Source organism: Nicotiana tomentosiformis, chromosome 9 (genome assembly GCF_000390325.3).
Source record: "Nicotiana tomentosiformis chromosome 9, ASM39032v3, whole genome shotgun sequence".
Taxonomy (NCBI): domain Eukaryota; kingdom Viridiplantae; phylum Streptophyta; class Magnoliopsida; order Solanales; family Solanaceae; genus Nicotiana; species Nicotiana tomentosiformis.
The window spans coordinates 107,890,501-107,909,321 of record NC_090820.1 but is presented as its reverse complement, the minus strand read 5'-3'; the positions used below and the strand labels follow the sequence as shown (position 1 = coordinate 107,909,321).

General features: G+C 38.7%; 1 protein-coding gene and 1 pseudogene across 1 annotated transcript; both read left to right on the top strand.

Moving 5' to 3' along the window:
• Window positions 1-7,394: 7,394 nt before the first annotated feature.
• LOC138899339 (uncharacterized mitochondrial protein AtMg00810-like) lies at window positions 7,395-8,075 on the top strand. The gene is made up of 2 exons (XM_070185502.1): window positions 7,395-7,498; window positions 7,700-8,075. The coding sequence occupies exons 1-2, from the start codon at window positions 7,395-7,397 to the stop codon at window positions 8,073-8,075; spliced, it is 480 nt and encodes a 159-aa protein (XP_070041603.1).
• A 6,042-nt stretch (window positions 8,076-14,117) lies between these two features.
• Window positions 14,118-17,947, top strand: LOC104099226 (putative late blight resistance protein homolog R1A-10; annotated as a pseudogene).
• The last annotated feature ends 874 nt before the right edge of the window (window positions 17,948-18,821 follow it).

Sequence of the window (18,821 nt, the reverse complement as noted above, 5' to 3'; positions counted from 1 at the left end):
GCCATTGTTAGAGCTCAAGGGAGATGGGGTTCTCAGATACAAGGGTCGTTTGTGTGTTCCAGATGTAGCAGGGCTACGAGACAGGATTATGTCAGAGGCACATTATTCATGGTATTCCATCCATCTTGGGTCGACGAAGATGTATCATGACATTAAGGATGTGTACTGGTGGAACGATATGAAGAAGAACATTGGTGAGTTTGTCGCCCAATGTACTAGTTGCCAGCAAGTGAAGGTAAAGCACCAGAAGCCCGGAGGGCTAATGCAGACTATAGAGATCCCGACATGGAAATGGGAGGCGATAAACATGGACTTTATCACGGGTTTACCTCGTTCTAATCGTAAGTTCGATTCCATATGGGTGATAGTCAATAGGCTCACGAAATCAGCTCACTTCCTACCGGTCAGATCTACATATACAGCAGAAGATTATGCAAAGTTATATATTAAGGAGATAGTGCGGCTACACAGAGTACCAGTTTCTATTATATCTGACCGTGGGGCTCAGTTTACAGCACATTTTTGGAGGTCATTTCAGAGAGGTCTAGGGACTCAGGTGAATCTCAGCACAGCTTTTCATCCACAGACTGATGGACAAGCCGAGCGCACAATTCAGACGCTCGAGGATATGTTACGAGTATGTGTGTTGGATTTTAAAAGAAGTTGGGATGAACATCTACCTCTTATCGAGTTTGCATATAATAACAGTTACCACTCTAGTATCCAGATGGCTCCGTACGAGGCTTTGTATGGGCGTAAGTGCAGATCTCCTATAGGGTGGTTTGATGTTGGGGAATCTAGGTTATATGGGCCAGACCTAGTTCAACAGGCCATAGAGAAAGTAAAGCTTATCCGGGAGTGACTGTTGACAGCTCAGAGTCGTCAGAAGTCATATTCTGACGTGCGGCGACGAGACTTAGAGTTCAGGATTAATGACTGGGTATTCTTAAAGGTATCACCTATGAAGGGCGTGATGAGGTTTGGAAAGAAAGGCAAGCTTAGCCCACGGTATATTGGGCCTTATAGGATCATTCGGAGAGTGGGCCAAGTAGCTTATGATTTAGAGTTTCCCTCAGAATTGGAGTCTGTCCATCCGGTTTTTCACGTATCTATGCTACGGAAGTGCATTGGCGATCCTACCCGAGTGGTACCCATGGATGATGTACAGATTACAGAGGACTTGTCATATGAGGAAATTCCAATTGCCATCCTAGAACGACAAATCCGCAATCTACGAAATAAGGAGGTAGCTTCCGCAAAGGTTTTATGGAGGAGCAAGAATGTAGAAGAGATGACGTGGGAATCGGAGGAAGAAATGAAGTCTAAATACCCCCACCTATTTCAAACTGAAGATATGGCTCGAGATGGGATGCTACAACACAGCTCTATTCAGGCTAGCAGGTCATCAGGTAAGCTTTTATTTTTCACTTTTGGTATTTATGATTTACGGTCGGTGAGGCAAAGTGTTGCTATTTATAAACATTGGCCATATGTGGCATGCATATTATGTTTTCTGGCTATGTGTAGGTTGGTTTTAACCTAGTGTACGAAGGATACTCTGGCAAAATTTTCCAAAGTCTCTAAGAGTAAACATTCGAGGACGAATGTTCCCAAGGGGGGAATGATGTTACGCCCTATATTTTTGTACGTAAAAATGCGTCATAAGCAAACTAATGTAGGACCAAAAATGAGATAATATTTAAAAGTATATAAAGTAAGATAATCATGTTACCTATGAGGTTACAAATATTGAAGATCATGAACAACAACTACAAAGAGGGTTGGACGGTTCAGAAGCTAAAGCAATTGAAGAAAACAATGTTTCGTCGAAAGTCGACAAGTTGGAAATATTATAACATCTACCTTTGGGGTGAGACTAGGGTGATTAACATGATAAGGAGATTATGTTATTATTTATATTAGTCGTATGACATCCGTGTGTTATGTTTTGAAGTCAAGCGAGCTATGGAACAAAAGTCGATGAAAGTCATCACAAGTTACATTCATAAGTTTTACTGAAACTTTGGGTCAAATGTAACTGCGATTTTCTCCCAATATACTTAGAGTTATTGGGTGTTCCACCCACCAAATTAAATATCTATGAGTCTATTTTCCAAAGCATTAAACCGTTTGTCAATACGACATCGGAGTAGAGAGATATGGTCATTGTTGCGATACTGCGCAAGCTGCTAGGTGACAAGTAGGTGTGTCACCTACTTGCTTAAATGAGAGCCCAAAAATGGGCCATTTCGGGTCGTCCAAAGAGGCCTTTTAAAGGACTATTTTCTTCATATATTAGACTTAAAATAGAGCATAATAACCAGACATAAGCTCTATAAAAATCCTCCCAAAAATTTCCCACAAACCCTAATTGATTTTCTCTCCCTTTCAAGTTCTAATTGGAGGTAAAACCTAGAGTTTGAAGAACCAAGATAGGAGCTGAGTTATCCAACAAATAAGGTGAGTTTACTGCTCTCTTTCATCCATTTTTTCTTCTATAAATTCATGGTAAGTCGTTCTATACTTGTAAGAACTCACGGGACGGTGATCGGAAGCCGTGAGTTCGAGTTATTCACTTGTAGCGGACTGTTTTGTGGACTGTTTTGTGTTGCTATTGGGCTGTGTGTTTTACTACTATTTTGTGGAGTTTTGGAGGAGGAAGGGGGTGTAGAAACACCATATAAATGTAGGGTGGTTGGCTGGTCGTTCGTCATAACATTTCTGGGTCGTTTGACACTACTACGGTGGTCGTTTTGTGTATGAAGAGATTGGGGTGTGTTGGGCGGTTTTGTAGTATTTGATGGCGTATATAGGGCTGGAAAATGATGCATATATGTTGTTATTGTTCTGTTCTTGTATTGTTGGTGTTATCTTGAATTTGGAGGAAGTAAGGATTATAGGGGAGATGCTGCCCGTTTTAATACAAAATAAGTTGTCGTTCGTTGTGCGATAGTTGTACCTTTCGTAACTTAACGATAGTATTATTATCATTCTTGTAGATTAAGGTGCGAAGAGGTGTGTTCAACTTGGTGATTAGAAGTATTGTGATAAGGTATGTTAAGGCTAAGCCCTTCCTTCATTTTGGCATGATCTCATGGCTACATGTGTTAATAATGAGACATAAAGAGAAGTTCGTATTCATGAATTTATTCACATTATTCTAGTCTCATAAGTTACAATATTATTCCTTATCGAGACTTCATATTCAGTTTAGTTTTGTCTTTATTCAGTCAAGAGAGCAAAGGGTCTATATATATATATATATATATATATATATATATATATATATATATATATATACACACAATATTATAGTATTTGCACCACCATCGAGCTATAATCGGTGGGCATGCCCCTATTGGGCAACCTCTAATCAGATGGTAAGTTATATATACCGAGCCTACTGTGGCCGAGCGCCTATGAGCGAGCCCAGGATGGCCGAGATACAGAGCCTAGTATGGCTGAGCGCCTATAAGCGAGCCTACTACGGCCGAGCATTTACACGTACCGAGCCTTATAGGGCCGGACATTTATTTTACTTACTATATTGAAGGAGTTGAGTCAGTATCAGCAGGTAAGTATATCTCCAGATCATCTTTGACTCCCAGTTACTTCTAGTTATTATATTATCAGTTCAGTTTCGATTTTCAGTTATGTTATTGCCTTACATACTCGGTACATTATTTCGTACTGACGTCCCTTTTCCGGGGACGCTGCATTTCATGCATGCAGGTTCAGATAGACAGACGAGTAGACCTCCTCAGTAGGTGTTTCTAGAGTTTAGCCTGATCGGTAAGCTCCACAACCTTCAGAGTTATCGGGTCTAGGTTTTTGTGTGCATCTTATGTATATATTTATATATATAATATGGGTAGGTCGGGGCCCTGTTCCGATCACAATATATCTATCAGTAGAGGCTTGTAGACATATCCTGTTGGTTAGTGCAGTATGTTGGGTTTGTAGGCCTGGTATGTATAATTTGGTGGTTTGTCAGCTGTAGTAGCTATGACGGCCTTTTCGGCCTAGCTTTATATTGATGTTTAGTTAGCGCTAGTTTCCATTAAGTTTTATATTTTTCTTCACAAATTATCTTGCAAGGTGGCCCTATGGCCAAAGTATGACATTATATGTTCAGCGTCCCTTAGTCGCAATTTGGTACGCCAGGTTAGGTGAGGCACCGGGTGCTTGTCTCGCTCCTAGGTTCGGGGCGTGACAGATTTCATCGTCTATCATGAGATAAGTAATTTCTACAAGTTTTGAGTTAAATATTCGAATTTGGGCTTGTAAACACATGGAAAATTGTGGGAATTTTGGGATTTTAGAGATAAACCTAGAACTTGGTATTTTGGATTTTGACCACAATTTTTGAAGTGAATTTAGGAATAAATTAGTATTTGAGTTTGTAATGTTATGGTTAATGATTTCCTTCAAGAAATTTTGGAATTCGGGCACGTGGGCCCGAGGGTTGACTTTATTGACTTTTCAAGCGGAGTTGAAAATTGTTATGAATTGTTTAATTATAAGCATTAGAGTATATATTTGATTGATTTGCACATTATTTGGCTAGTTTACGATCGATGGGCATTGGTTTAAGGAGCTAGAGAGGCGTTGGAGCCGGTTATGGAACTTCGGAGCGAGGTAAGTCTCTTGTCTAACCTATGAGGGGGAATTTACCACGTAGGTGCTTTTCTTGTTATATGCTACATTTTGTGGGAGATGTGCACATATGAGGTGACGAGTGTCTGTGCGTATGCTAGAGTTCCTGATTATGTCCGGGTAGACTTAATTTCACACCATTCTGTAATTATATTATTTGAGTTATTCTTGCTTGTCTAATTTCCTTATTTCGTGTTGTGACCTGAGACTAGGCTTGCGTAAAGTGATAGACTCGCTATTGTAAAGATTTGATGAGCTACTTGATTAGCCGCGAAATAATTGTGTTTTCCCTTACGAAATTCTTGCGCGTTGTGCATTTTCATTAAAAAGCTTCTTTACATTTCATAACCCACACGTATCTTCATGAGTGGGGTCAAGGATCCGTGAAAGCTTCATATTCTCATGGAACTGGGTCGTTCGCCTCGGCAGTATAATAGATGCATCTGTGATTCGTTCCGTTCGACCCTCGACCGTGCACACATTATTATGGGACCGGGTCGTATGCCTTGGAATTTCTATAAATACTCTTATGGGATCGGGTCGTTCGCCTCGGTAGTATCGTGCGTAATATTTGGCAAGAATCCATCGTATCCGTGAGTTTTCCTAATTTGAGTTGTGACGATCTATCTGGTGGGGATCATTTTCCATATATACTCCAGTTGAGGAGGTGACCGATAATTGAGGGCTTGCGTTTACTGTTCAGAGGAGGCATGCTTAAATTTGTTTACATTGTTTTTACCATGCCTCATACTTGTTTACTTTCTATTGTACTTGATTTACTGGACCACTAGTAAGTGTCGATGTCGATCCCTCCTCACTACTTCTCGGGAGTTAGGCTAGATACTTACTGGGTACTCATTGATTTACGTACTCATGCTACACTTACTGCACTTTTTGTGCAGATATATATATTCCTGGTGGTTTTTTGGGCGCAGAGGCGTGGCTATTGCAGGGACTTTATGGTGAGCTGCATTCTATTTTACGATCTGCATCATACAAAGTCTCTATCAGAGTTATTTACATTCTCCTGTCTAATTTGTATTCCAAACAGATATTGTATTTTATTATATTTCTTGGTAGATGTTCATGCACTTGTGACACCGGGTTTTAGGGGTTCCTACTAGATGTTCATTATTGTAGTTCACGTAATTATTATTATTTTATCTTGTAATTTATACTTTATACGGAAATTTATAAAGAGAATTCACGGCCACTTATGAGTACCCGATGTTTATTTTATTTATTTAATGGGATTTATAATTTTAGAATTTTTAAAATGAGTAATTAAGTCGATAATTCATAGTTGGCTTGCTTGATGGCGACGCTGGCCCTATGGCCACACAACAAAGGTTGTCCTTCCCTGAAAGTCACATTTATTCAACTGCCTTATTTCAATTGGTCCACATAGAAATTTGGGCCCTTACCATACTAGAACATATCATGGTTTTAGATATTTTATCACTCTAGTGGATGATTTCACTAGGGTTACATGGACACATTTGCTTTCTTACAAAAGCAATGCCCTGACTATTATAAAGGCATTTACCTCCATGGTCAAAGTCCACTTTAATTCCTCTGTTTAAACTTTCAGATTTGATAATACTTGTGAACTAGGTGGCAGTTCTGAAACTTTAGTTTACTTCAATGAAAATGGGATATTACATCAAACTACTGCTCCACACACTCCACAACAAAATAGGGTAGTTGAGCGAAAAATAAACACCTTCTAGAAACATCCATGGCCTTACTTTTTCAAACCAAGCTTCCAACAAAATATTGGGATGATTGTGTTTTGATAGCCACATATATTATCAACAAATGCCTTCCTCTATCCTAAATAACTCCACACCCTATGAAACATTGCATGGTGTTTCTTCCACATATGACCATATGAAATCTTTTGGATGCCTTTGCTTTGACACAACTCCCAAACTCGGGAGAGACAAATTTCAGTCTAGAGCTATTGCTTGTGTTTTCTTAGGTTATCCTTGTGGTAAGAAATGATATAGTCTTCTAAACCTCTCCAATCATTCTACTTTTTTTTTTCTAGAGATGTTGTGTTTCATGAACACATTTTTTCCTATTTCTCTTCCTTCTCTCCTTCTACTTTTCCTCATCCCCCTATTGATTCTATCAATCCTTCTCCACTTGTGATTTTTCCTTCTCCTCCAACGTATACTTCTTCTCCTCTTCCCTCTCCACACTCTACTCCTGGTCCTCTGACAATTCCAAGGTTTCAACAGTTGCGCTACACTTGCATGAACCTCCGTTTTACCAATAGACTGCCTCACACCCTGCTTGGCTCTATGCTTTATGAATCTCAGGCTCTTGAAGCAAACAATAGTTGGTACATTGTTCCACTTCCCCCTCATAAGAAAGTTATTCTGTATAAATGGGTTTACAAGATTAAACAGAAGTCTGATGGTTCCACTGAGAGATATAAAACTAGATTAGTTATTAGAGGGGATACACAAAAAGAGGGGATTGGTATTACTGAAACTTTTTCCCCAGTAATCAAATTCACTATTATTAAATGTCTTCTTTCCTTGGCTGTCAAGGAACTGGACTGTCTACCAACTTGATGTGAATAATGTGTTCCTTCATGGTGATCAACGTGAAGAGGGCTACAAGAAAATTCCTCTTGGCCTTCAAGTTTCTTGTTCTCTCTCCTCCTCTTCCTCTTCCCCATTGGTATGGAAACTCAATTCATTATATGATCTTAAATAAGCTTCTAGATAATGGTTTTCAAAATTTCTGAAGATTTGTTATCTTGGGGATACTTTTCAAGTAAGAATGATTATTCCCTTTTCACCAAGTACACTGGTGGCTCTGTGATACCTTGGCAATCTATGTGGATGACATTTTATTGGCTGGGGATAATATTTCTGAACTTGATGATTTGAAATCTTTTATGGATGCTCGGTTCAAAATTAGGGACCTTGGCTCCATTCATTATTTCTTGGTTTTGGAGATCAGTAAGCTCCCTCAGGGGTATTTGATGGCTCAGACCAAGTTTGTCATTGATTTGCTTGACGAATTTCAGTGTGAGCACTTCACACATGTGGTTACCCCTATTGAGAGTTCAACCAAATGCTACAATGGGACATCCTATCTCTGACCCTAGTATTTACAGGAGACTCATAGAAAAATTAAAGTTTTTGCAGCACACCAGACCAGATATAGAATTTTCAGTCCAATACTTGAGCCAGTTTCTTCACGCTCCATGTGTTCCTCATATGTTGGTTGTGTTGCATGTAGTTAGGTATTTGATGAATGACACTGATTTGGGCATTCTCATCTCCTCTTCCTCTGATATGTCTCTCTTGGCTTTCTCTGATTCTGTCTGGGCTGCATGTGCCCAGTCCAAGAGGTCCATAACTAGTTATTATATCACTTTTGGGGGTTCTCCTATCTCTTAGAAGAGTACAAAGCAGCCCACTATTTCATTGTCTTCTGTTAAGGCAGAATATAAAGCCTTGCGAAAGGTGAGAGGAAAGCCAGTCATTTTATCCTCTCAGCGATATTCTGCCTAGTGAAATCATCCACCTCTTGGTGGGTGATAAGAACTCTCTAGATCTGCTCAAACTGAAACCTCAACTCTTCCCTCTGAGAGGGTGAAATATACTTGTCCAGGAAGATACGAGTGAAGCTGTCCCATGTTATGGGAGGAGAATCTGCTGGTCTGCCAAGAACGTAAGACTACCACCATCTACGGGCTCTGTCCTCTAGCTGAAAAGTAGCAAAGTCTACCCCATGAGACTCCAATATCCTCATATTGTACAGTCTATCCTTGTACCGATCAATGAAATCCTGGGGATCCTCATGTCGCTCACCCCCAAAAATAGGAGGATGTAGTCTAATCCATCTGTCCAATAGTTTCTGCGGATCAGCGGATACAATTGGCCTGGGCTCAGGTGTAGTTGTTGCCACTGGCTGGGCTCCACCCACGGGTAGTGCACCCTGGGTCTGATATACAGCAGCTGCTTGTCTATGAGCCTGTGCAGTAGGGGTCTGTGCTCCCTCGCCCGCCTGAGATGTGGCTAGGTCTGCGAGAAATAAATCGACCTGAGTCATATTGTCCATGAACCGCAGCATACTACCCATGACATCCTGAAATCCCGGTGTAGATGTGAAATTCAATAGAGCTGGCTATGCCACAGGCACCTCATCCTGTTCCTCAATAATGGGGTTCTCTGCTGGACCCACTGGCGGCATAACTGGAATAGTCCTGGGACGCCCTCGCCCTCTACCACAGGCTGGAGCCCTCCCTCGGCCTCTGCCTCAGCCTCTAGCAACTAGGGGAGTAGCTCTTCCCTGATCTGGAACCTCATTAGAGCGTGTTCTCACCATCTGTGAGAGAATAAGAGAAGGATATTTAGTACTTCATTAATTGCACGATGGAATATGAAGAAAGGTAGTTTCCTAACACCCTATAGCCTCTCGAAGATAAGTACAGACATCTCTGTACCGATCCGCAAGACTCTATTAGGTCTGCTCATAACTTGTTAGACCTATGTGAACCTAGTACTCTGATACCATGTTGTCACGACCCAATTTCACCTATAGGTCGTGATGGCGCCCAACACTATAGCTAGGCAAGTCAACTAATAAATTAAATATATAGCGATAAAATTTAAATCCAAGAAAAATAATAAGACACCAAATTCTACCAATGTGTGTGCCAAGACCTGGTGTCACAAGTGTATGAGCATCTAGTACATTATACAAAACCTCAAATATTGTCTGAAATAAAAATAGACAGAATAAAAAATACAAGGAGAGACACTGGTAGCTGCAGAACGGCTCAGAAAGATAGCTCACAACTATGCCCCTGGATAACGTGAGTGTAAGACGATAGGTCCCCCACTAGTACTTGCCTCAGGTCCTGCACAAAAAGTGCAACAAGTGTAGTATCAGTACGTAAACAATGTGTACCCAGTAAGTATCAAGCCTAATCTCGAAGTGGTAGAGACGAGATGGCCGACTTTGACACTCACTATGGGTCAATAATAATAACTGGAATAAAACTAGAATATTTAAATCAGCATGATTCACAAAATTTATAATAATTTATTTAATTAGCAGAAATAATAAAGTCCTTCAAATGCAACAATTTCTAATTTATCAAATAGCTTTACAAGATGCAACTCAATTTCAATAAATTTTCAATTCATCAAATAACTTTACAAGTTGCAAAACACTATCCAAGTATCGTGTATTTATTATTATTATTAAGCACGATTTCTGTCGAGGTTGTACGACCCGATCCAGAATATCGTATACACTGCCAAGGGACGTGCGGCACGATCCATAGATGCATCTATCCTGCGAGGCGTTCGACCCGCTCCACAAGAAATGAGGACATTTTCTTATGTACCTCCGGAATGAGAATATATTTATTATAAGATAAATTCAGGAGAAAGAACAATTTCTCTTAACAATTAATTAATTTAAACAGAAAAAAATCAAGCATATGAAATTTTCATCTTTTAGTATATTTATCTAACAATTCACAATATATATTTATATTTATATCAAATAATTTAATTAAGTAAAGAATACAGTTTACATAAGTAATTCATGCTTTTGAGTCCTAAACTACCCGGACTTTAGCATTAATAGTAGCTACGCATGGACTCTGGTCACCTCTTACGTACGTAGCCCCCACAATTAGCAACAATTATTACTTCAATTACTTATGGGTAATTTCTCGCTCACAAGATTAGACAAGAGACTTACCTCAATTTACTCCAATTTAATCCACTAGTAGGCCTTTTTCTAGATTATCCAACTTCGACTGGCTCGAATCAAACCAACAATAATTCGATACAATCACTAAAATTTATAGAAATCAATTCTATAAGAAAATACTACATTTTCAATAAAAATCCCGAAATTAATTAAAAATTCGTCCGTAGGGCTCACATCTCGAAATCTGGCGAAAGTTACGAAAACCAATAACATATTCAATTACGAGTCCAACCATACCAGTTTCACTCAAATCCGACTCTGAATCAATACCGAAATCTAAAAAATTCATTTCTATGATATTTCTAAAGTTTCCCAAATTTCAATCTCAAAACACTAACTAAATGATGAAAACAATGATATATTTGTATATATAGACCAAATCTGAGTTATAATCACTTACCCAAATGTCTTTCCTTGAAAATTTATCCAAAATCGCCTCTGCTCAAGCTCCAATTTATTAAAAATGGCGAATGGGACGAATGCCCTCTTTTTATAAAACTGCCCATACAGCCTTCGGAATGGGCCTCGATCGTGGCTTCGACCATGGCCCTCGAGCCTAAGCCTCGATCGTGGCTTCGATCACAGGATCGATCTTGGACTTCGGTCATGACCTCGATTATGGCATCGAGCCTGGCCCTTCGATCATGGCATCGAACCTGGCCCTTCGATCGCGGCTTCGATCACAAGCTCGATCCTGAGCCTCGTCAACTCTGGGCTCGATACCTGGGCTCGATATCTGGGCTCGATCACAACCCAGAATATACAACAGAAGAGGAAAAATTACAGCAGCTCTTTAAGTCCAATTTTTGATCTGTTAACCATCCGAGGCCCTCGGGACCTCAACCAAACATACCAACAAGTCCTAAGATATCATACAAACTTATTTGAAACCTTAAATCACCTAATACAGCGCTAAAATCACGGATTATACTCCAATTCAAGCTTAATGAAATTTAAATTTTCCAACTTATACATTCGATGTTGAAGCCTATCAAATCATCTCAGATTGACTTCAAATTTTGTGCACAAGTCATAAATGACATAACAGAGATATATGAAAATATTTGGAACTGCATTCCGACTCCGGTATAAAAAAGTCAACTCCACGGTCAAACTTCCAAACTTAAATTCTTGTTTTAGCCGTTTCAAACCTAATTTCACTACGGACTTCCAAATAAAATTTCAATCATGCTCCTAAGTTCAAAATCATCATACGGAGCTGTTGGAATTATCAAAATTCTATTCCGGGGTCGTTTGCACATAATTCGATATCCGGTCACTATTTAAACTTAAACTTTTAATTTTTTATCAAAATTCCATATCTCGGGCTAGGGACCTCAGAATTTGATTCCAGACATATGCACAAGTCCCAAATCACGATACGGACCTACCAAAACTATCAAAATATTAATCCGAGTCTGTTTGCTAAAAATGTTGACCAAAGTCAACTCAGTTGAGTTTTAAAGCTGTAATTCACATTTTAATCCATTTTCCACATAAAAACTTTTCGAAAATTTTACGAACTGCGCACGCAAGTTGAGGAATGGTAAATAGTGATTTTCAAGGTCTTAGAACATAAAATTAATTATTAAATTTAAAGATGATATTTTGGGTCATCACATACTCCATGAAGTTTTTCTCGTCATTAAGTAACAGGGAAACAAATTTGGGGACTAAACTATTGGAGTATGAATTGTTTGTCTTTACCTACAACTTGAGATAACATATTTCAACAATGGTGGTATGCTCCCCTACATCATTTGGAATTTGAGAAAACAGTGACTAAGATCGAATTGAGATGCCGTCGGAATGGTAAAGGTGCATAAATTGTCGTTCTTCACTACTTCACTTTGGAATAGTTTCGTGAAATCCCCAACGTTAAAAGTGCAAAACATTGTCGTCCTTATTGTCAAGTTCTAGTTCCATTCGACCGATTTCGGGCCACCGATTGATATCAACATTTGTTAGATTTTACGGATTTCTTTTATACCGGTGGCTGTTTTCTTCATTCTTGTTTTTGTTTTTGGCTTTGAAAAGGGTTATGAAAGGGACTTTGAAAGATGAGGAAGATGGACAAGAACTTGGACAATAATTAAGGATAGAAGGTAGTGGTGATGGGGGAAGAGAAGGGGCTGGGGCAGTGAGGTGATGTGGTACAAATACTTGGGTCCGGTAATAGGTAAAATAGTGGGTGAATTTTCAATTAGAATAAAATTGGGGTGTATCTTTTTGTTCGAGAGCTGCCACGTGGAATTCTATCTAAATTAGGGGCAAATAAGTGCAAATAATATAACGGTAGGGATTTAATTGAACGAATAGTATAAAGAAGGGTATATTTAAACTATTTTTGTTAGCGGAATGATATATTTGACCCTTCTACGAATATAAATTGGGAGAAGGAGGTTCGGCTAAACACCTCATGCCACCTCGTAATGGTGGGTCCATAAAGAGAAATATTCTATTTGCTTTAGCAGTTGTGAGTTAATTGAGGAAATTAAAACGGGGTAGCTTAGCTAGAATAGAAAGCAAAAAATATTAGAGGAATGGTGAAATATTGGAATTGGGGTCAACATTGTTATTTCTTTAAGGGTTAATTTAGAGACCTCTCTCACGTTTGGCCTCATTACAGTCACTTCCCTTGTGGTTTACGATATTACGCATACCTCCTTTATTTTAATTTTGTTGTAATAATTCTCTAAACATATTTATAATTAATTCCTAAAAATTATAATATGACTAATTTACTTCTTTTTAATATACTCTTCTCTTTAATTAATTTTTCAAACATTTTTTCTAACCCCAACCCGCTTCTATCCCACAAGTTTTCTCAACACCAAGAATCTTGAAAAGCAAACTTTAAAAGCTAATTGAAGTATCCAAACGTTTTGGCTCACCATATCTTGCCATGGATATTGGAGTATGCATTAGTGTATGGAGATTATAAAATATCCCTATATCGCAAATTAGGATCATATGGCCAAATTAAGGATTGGATATTGTGATGAGAGTAGACATCCAAAAGGAGATGATGCCAAAGAGGAATTTTGGGCAAATCTGAAGTATTTGTGTATTTTGGTGTTAAAGAGTGAAGATGCATTGGCGGGAATTGTGACGATTTGAGATAGTCTGATTTCAAGTCTTTGACTTATTCATGATTAAGTTAGCTAACGATCTACCACCAAAGTATGTGGTGTAGCGGATGTGGTTGCTCTTCCCTTAATCAGAGGTCTCGAGTTCGAGCTCTGGGTATGGAAAAATCATTGGTATGGAGCGGTCACGCGGCATGAATTCAGATATAGTCGGGCTCTAATGCGAATGCCGGACAATAGATGAGAAACAAAAAAAAAAAGGTAAACTAACGATCTTAATGGTTTTATTATTTCTTCAATCAATGGATTAGTATAACTTTGTCTTGCATTGCATCACCATAAGACCATTTTAAGCATGAACAAGACATTCTCGGTTCAAGAGTTTTCTCTTGCAAAATAAGTTTTTAAAAAATGATGTTAGTAAAATTAATTAAGAGAAGAGTATATTAGAAAAGGCCAATTAGTCGTATCATAATTCATAAAAATTAATAATAAATGAGTTTAGAGAATTGTTAGAACAAAATTAAAATATGGGAGGTATGCGTAATATCGTAAACTACAAGGTATATTACTGTAACGAGGCCAAAGTTGAGGGGAGTTTTCTGAAATTAAATCTTTCTTTAATTTCTTGATATCTCTCCGCATAGAGAGAAAAACTAGCAGAGAGAAATGGCGGATACAGCAGTGGACTTTGTGATAGATAACCTGAAGCAGCTATTGCGTGATAACACAGATCTAATTGCTGCGATAGTAGATGATGTTAAATCTCTCCTTGTAGAGCTTCAGAATTTGCATGCCTTCCTCAAGCAAGCAACCAAGAACCGCAGCCACATTCTGAAACATTTAGTCGAAGAGTTGATCACAGCAGTCAACGAAGCAGAAGTTTCCATAGATAAATTTGTGATTAAGGCCAAGTTACACCAGAAAAAAGGGATAAGAAAGATGTTCGATTGTGGCCATATTATGAAAGCTAGACAGTGTGCAACAGAGATCAAATCCATCAAGGAGAAGTTGAAAGAAATTCGTAGAGAAAATGCTTATCACATTCAATTTGAAGATCACCAAAACGTCAAGGATCAGGAACTGAGAAAGGTATACACAGACATCAATCAATACTATGACTTACATGAGAAAACTAAAAATACATTGAAAGTTTGTTCCTCCTCTTAATTCTTTACTCTAATTATATATCTCGTTTTCATTGAACGTTCAGAGTGACTAAAATCGTATTAGTCCGATTAGGTACATCCGGCTGTCTAGTTCCTTTAAAATGTATTGTTGCTTAAATCTCATTTTGTTTTTGTCATCTTAGGTTCCCCTACCAGAGGAAGAGGATGTGGTAGGCTTTGATGAGGAGGCGATTGAAATAATCAACCGTCTTTGTAAAGGATCAAATGATCTGGAGATTATCCCGATCGTCGGAATGCCAGGTCTTGGCAAAACAACTCTCGCAAATAAGATTTTCAAGGATGATAGGCTTCAATATGAGTTCTTCACATGCATCTGGGTATATGTCGCTCAATCGTACAATCGGAGAGAAGTATTTCTAAACATTATCAGTAAATTCACCCGAAATGTTAAGCAATTTGAATATGAGGCTGAGGAGGATCTAGCTGAAGCAATAAGGGAGTTTTTGGGGAAGGGCGGAAAATATCTGATTGTCCGGATGATATATGGACATTGGAGGCTTTGAATGAACTCAAAATTGCTTTTCCCAATAACCATAAAGGTAATAGAATCATGTTGACTACTCGAAACAGCTCTTTGGCTAATAGTTGCAATAATTTCCCTCATAAATTAAAATTTCTAACAGAAAGAGAGTGTTGGTTGTTACTAAAAAAGAAAGTTTTTCGCAAGGATGAATGTCCCCTGGAATTTGAAGAACTCGGCAGGCTCATAGCTAGGAAATGTATGGGGCTACCCTTAGCGACTGTTGTGATTGCAGGAAGCCTAATTGGGAGATACACAAGAAGGGAGTGGGAACTAGTGCATCAATGTGTGGGTGAACACATCTATTCAATAACCAAGAAATTGGTGCAGATGAGCTATGATAGTCTGCCATTCAACTTGAAGGTTTGCTTCTTATATTTAGGTGCTTTTCCTAGAGGTTTCGAGATACCCGTCTGGAAGTTAGTCCGATTGTGGATCGCCGAAGGGTTCATTCCAGACCAAAGGCCATTAACCCTTGAAAGTGTAGCAGAGGAATACTTGAATGAGCTCGTCAACAAGAACTTACTGATGGTAATGCAAAGGACTTCCAACGGACAAACAAAAACATGTCGGGTACATGATATGTTACACGAGTTCTGTAGGCTTGAAGCTAGTGAAGAAAACATTTTCAAAGAAATAAAACTAGGTGTCGAGCAATCTTTCCCAAGAAACCAGGAATGAGCCACCTATCGTCGCCTTTGCATTGATTCCTCTGTTGTGGAATTCATTTCCAGGAAGCCTTATGGTGAAGGAATTCGGTCATTCTTATGTTTCTCCTCTGAGAAGATTACGAAACCCGCACCTGAGGTGGGGACAATCCCGAAAGCCTTTCCACTACTCAGGGTTTTTGATGTTGAGCCCATCTTATTTAGTAAATTCCAGAAACAGTTTTTTCAGCTATATCTTTTGAGATACATTGCTTTATCAAGTGCATCTTTAGCTTTCATTCCTAAATACATAGAGGACCTGTGGAATCTACAAACTTTCATAATTTCGACTCAACAAACGACTCTTCACATACAAGCAGATATATGTAACATGCCACAACTTAGGCATTTTCATACAAATACCTCTGCTAAATTGTGTCGCTCTGCCGCCATAGAAACCAACAAGCCTACCTCAGTACATGGTACTTTACAAACCCTTTCTACAATAGAGCCTGAAAGTTGCACGGAGTATGTGTTTGCAAGGTGTCAATATCTTAAAAACTTGAGTATTCGTGGGAAAATAGAAGTGCTTCTTCAAGCCAACAGGGTTGGGCCATTCTTGAATGATCGAAATTTAAAATGCCTTGAAAAATTGAAGCTAGTGAATGATCTCTCAGCAGGTGGGAAACTGCATCTTCCTTCAGAAAATATATTCCCCAAGAGTTTGAAGAAGATAACTTTGTTAGGTACCGGGTTGGATTGGAATGAGATGGGTAGACTTTGCAAGTTGGAGGTCCTTGAAGTCCTCAAGCTGAAAGAAAATGCATTTACTGGCGAATTGTGGGAGTCAAGGGATGGCATTTTTCCATCTCTTAAGGTGTTGTTGATTGAAAGGTCAGACCTAGTTTCTTGGAAGGCATCTAGTGAGCAGTTTCCCAGATTAGTGAGGCTTGTCCTTAGATCATTACACAAGCTTGTGGAAGTCCCTATAGAACTTGCCAAAATACGCAACCTTCAAGTGATGGAACTAGAGAATACAACCAGAACAGCGGCTGAATCAGCCCGAGAAATAAAATCCTGCAGTGTGTGCACTGGATTCAAGCTATCCATCTTCCCTCCCGATCTCTGATTGCAACTAGTCAAATCACTTCCATCAGAGGTCAGACAATTGCTTTCTTTCTTCTTGTATACAGATTTCAACTTCATCTGTTTAGAGATTTCTCATCTTAATTTCTAAGACATGCTTTTTTAATATAATCGTTTAGTGTTATAATTTTTCACTAAGTTATAAGTTAAAATGCCATTCCACCAAGAGAGGTACTTAGCTTCTGTGGAATTGAAGTCCTAAATTAAAATTCTCAATAAGTTGAGCACTGCTTTATGGTGTGAGCTACCCCTTTTACTCTCTCCCCCTCCTATTCTTTAGATTTTATATGTAGTTGGTTCTTCATTAATGCAGGAGAATTTAGTTTCTTGATGTCAATTTATCATTATCCAGATGTTGCCTGATGAATTTTTTGTTTAGATTTGTGTTAGTGAGGATGGTTTCACTTGGTTACACCGACTACTTTGCATTCCTTTATTAACTCTAGTTGATCTGTCGAACTTTCAACAATGCTGTCTCGCTAACAGTGTTTGTCCTCCTTGCAGCTCTGGTCAAGGCTTTGCATGGGACGTTTTGTTCTACATACATTTGTTGTGGTGCATCTAGCTTACCTATATATTCTGGAGTCTTGTTTTGATGTTGCTTGCACTTGGCTAGTATTGTCCGAGGTCTGTGTCAGTGGGGTTTTGGCCTTGAAGTTGTGCATTGGTTGTATTGCATCTACATTGCCAGTATAATCCGGAGCCATTCTTGGGCGTTATCAGCTGCAGTTTGCTATATTCTCCTACTGTTTTTTCAGTTTAGGGCTCTTTTTAATATTAAGACTCCTCTTGGCTTGCATTGTATTTAGCACTATTTCTTCATCCATCTGCTAGAGGTGCACCTAATTTTATTTTTCATAGCTTGCTTTGTGACTGATATTTGGGACCTTGTCTCCTCGTTGTGCTGTTTTCTGATTGGGATTTTGTTTGTGTAATGAATTTTATGGCCATGTCTATTTTTCATCGTTCTGCTAGGAGCCTACCAAATAATATTGGTCATATAGCTTACGCTGGGAAGTTTATGCCCGTGACTATTTTTGAAGCTAGCTAATTTGCAAGTTGGGCTGTGACCATTTTGCTGAGCATAGTAGCTCTGCTTCTTTCTCTGCATTGTTCAGAGTTGCAGAGTTGTATATGCACACGTATAGAGCAAGTAACAAAACATGGAACACATAAAAACGAGAGAAGACTGGGATAATGTATCTAAGAGAGTTGGATGGTTAAGTTTACGGTAAGGTTTGCTAGTTTAATTGATGTAATTAATTGATTTGAATTGAAAGGAGATCTTTCACTATTAAGAACAATAATAATGAAGTCACTTTAAACTTGATTATCAAAACTAAAGTGTTCAGACTTGTTGAGGAAAAATTATAAAGAGAGACTTAGAATTATGAACTCCCCTTGATATCACTACCAATTAATTAAACGATCTTAACCAAATCTCTCGTGGACTCATCAAAATTAAAGTGATATAAGTCACTAACCCTCCTGCTTCATTTCTTGATTAGTAGGATATAGGTTGTTGTGGGGTCCATCCCTATAAATGAAATAAAAGAAAAAAAAACAAAAATAAAGAAGGAAACACCAATCTGATAGCCAAATCTAGATTTGGAACAAAAGCAAATCGGCAAGTTGGCAACAACAATTGGCAAACCAATCAATTTGATTGGCTGGAGTGGACGGTCACTTTGCCTATAAAAAGAAGCTCTTGGCTTCTTTGTTGAAACACTGTAACTATCCGGCCGGTCGTTTTGAGCGTTCTAGCCCCGTTCCCCCATTTACTGCTCATTTTATGCTTATTAGTTGCTATGTGACTTACTAG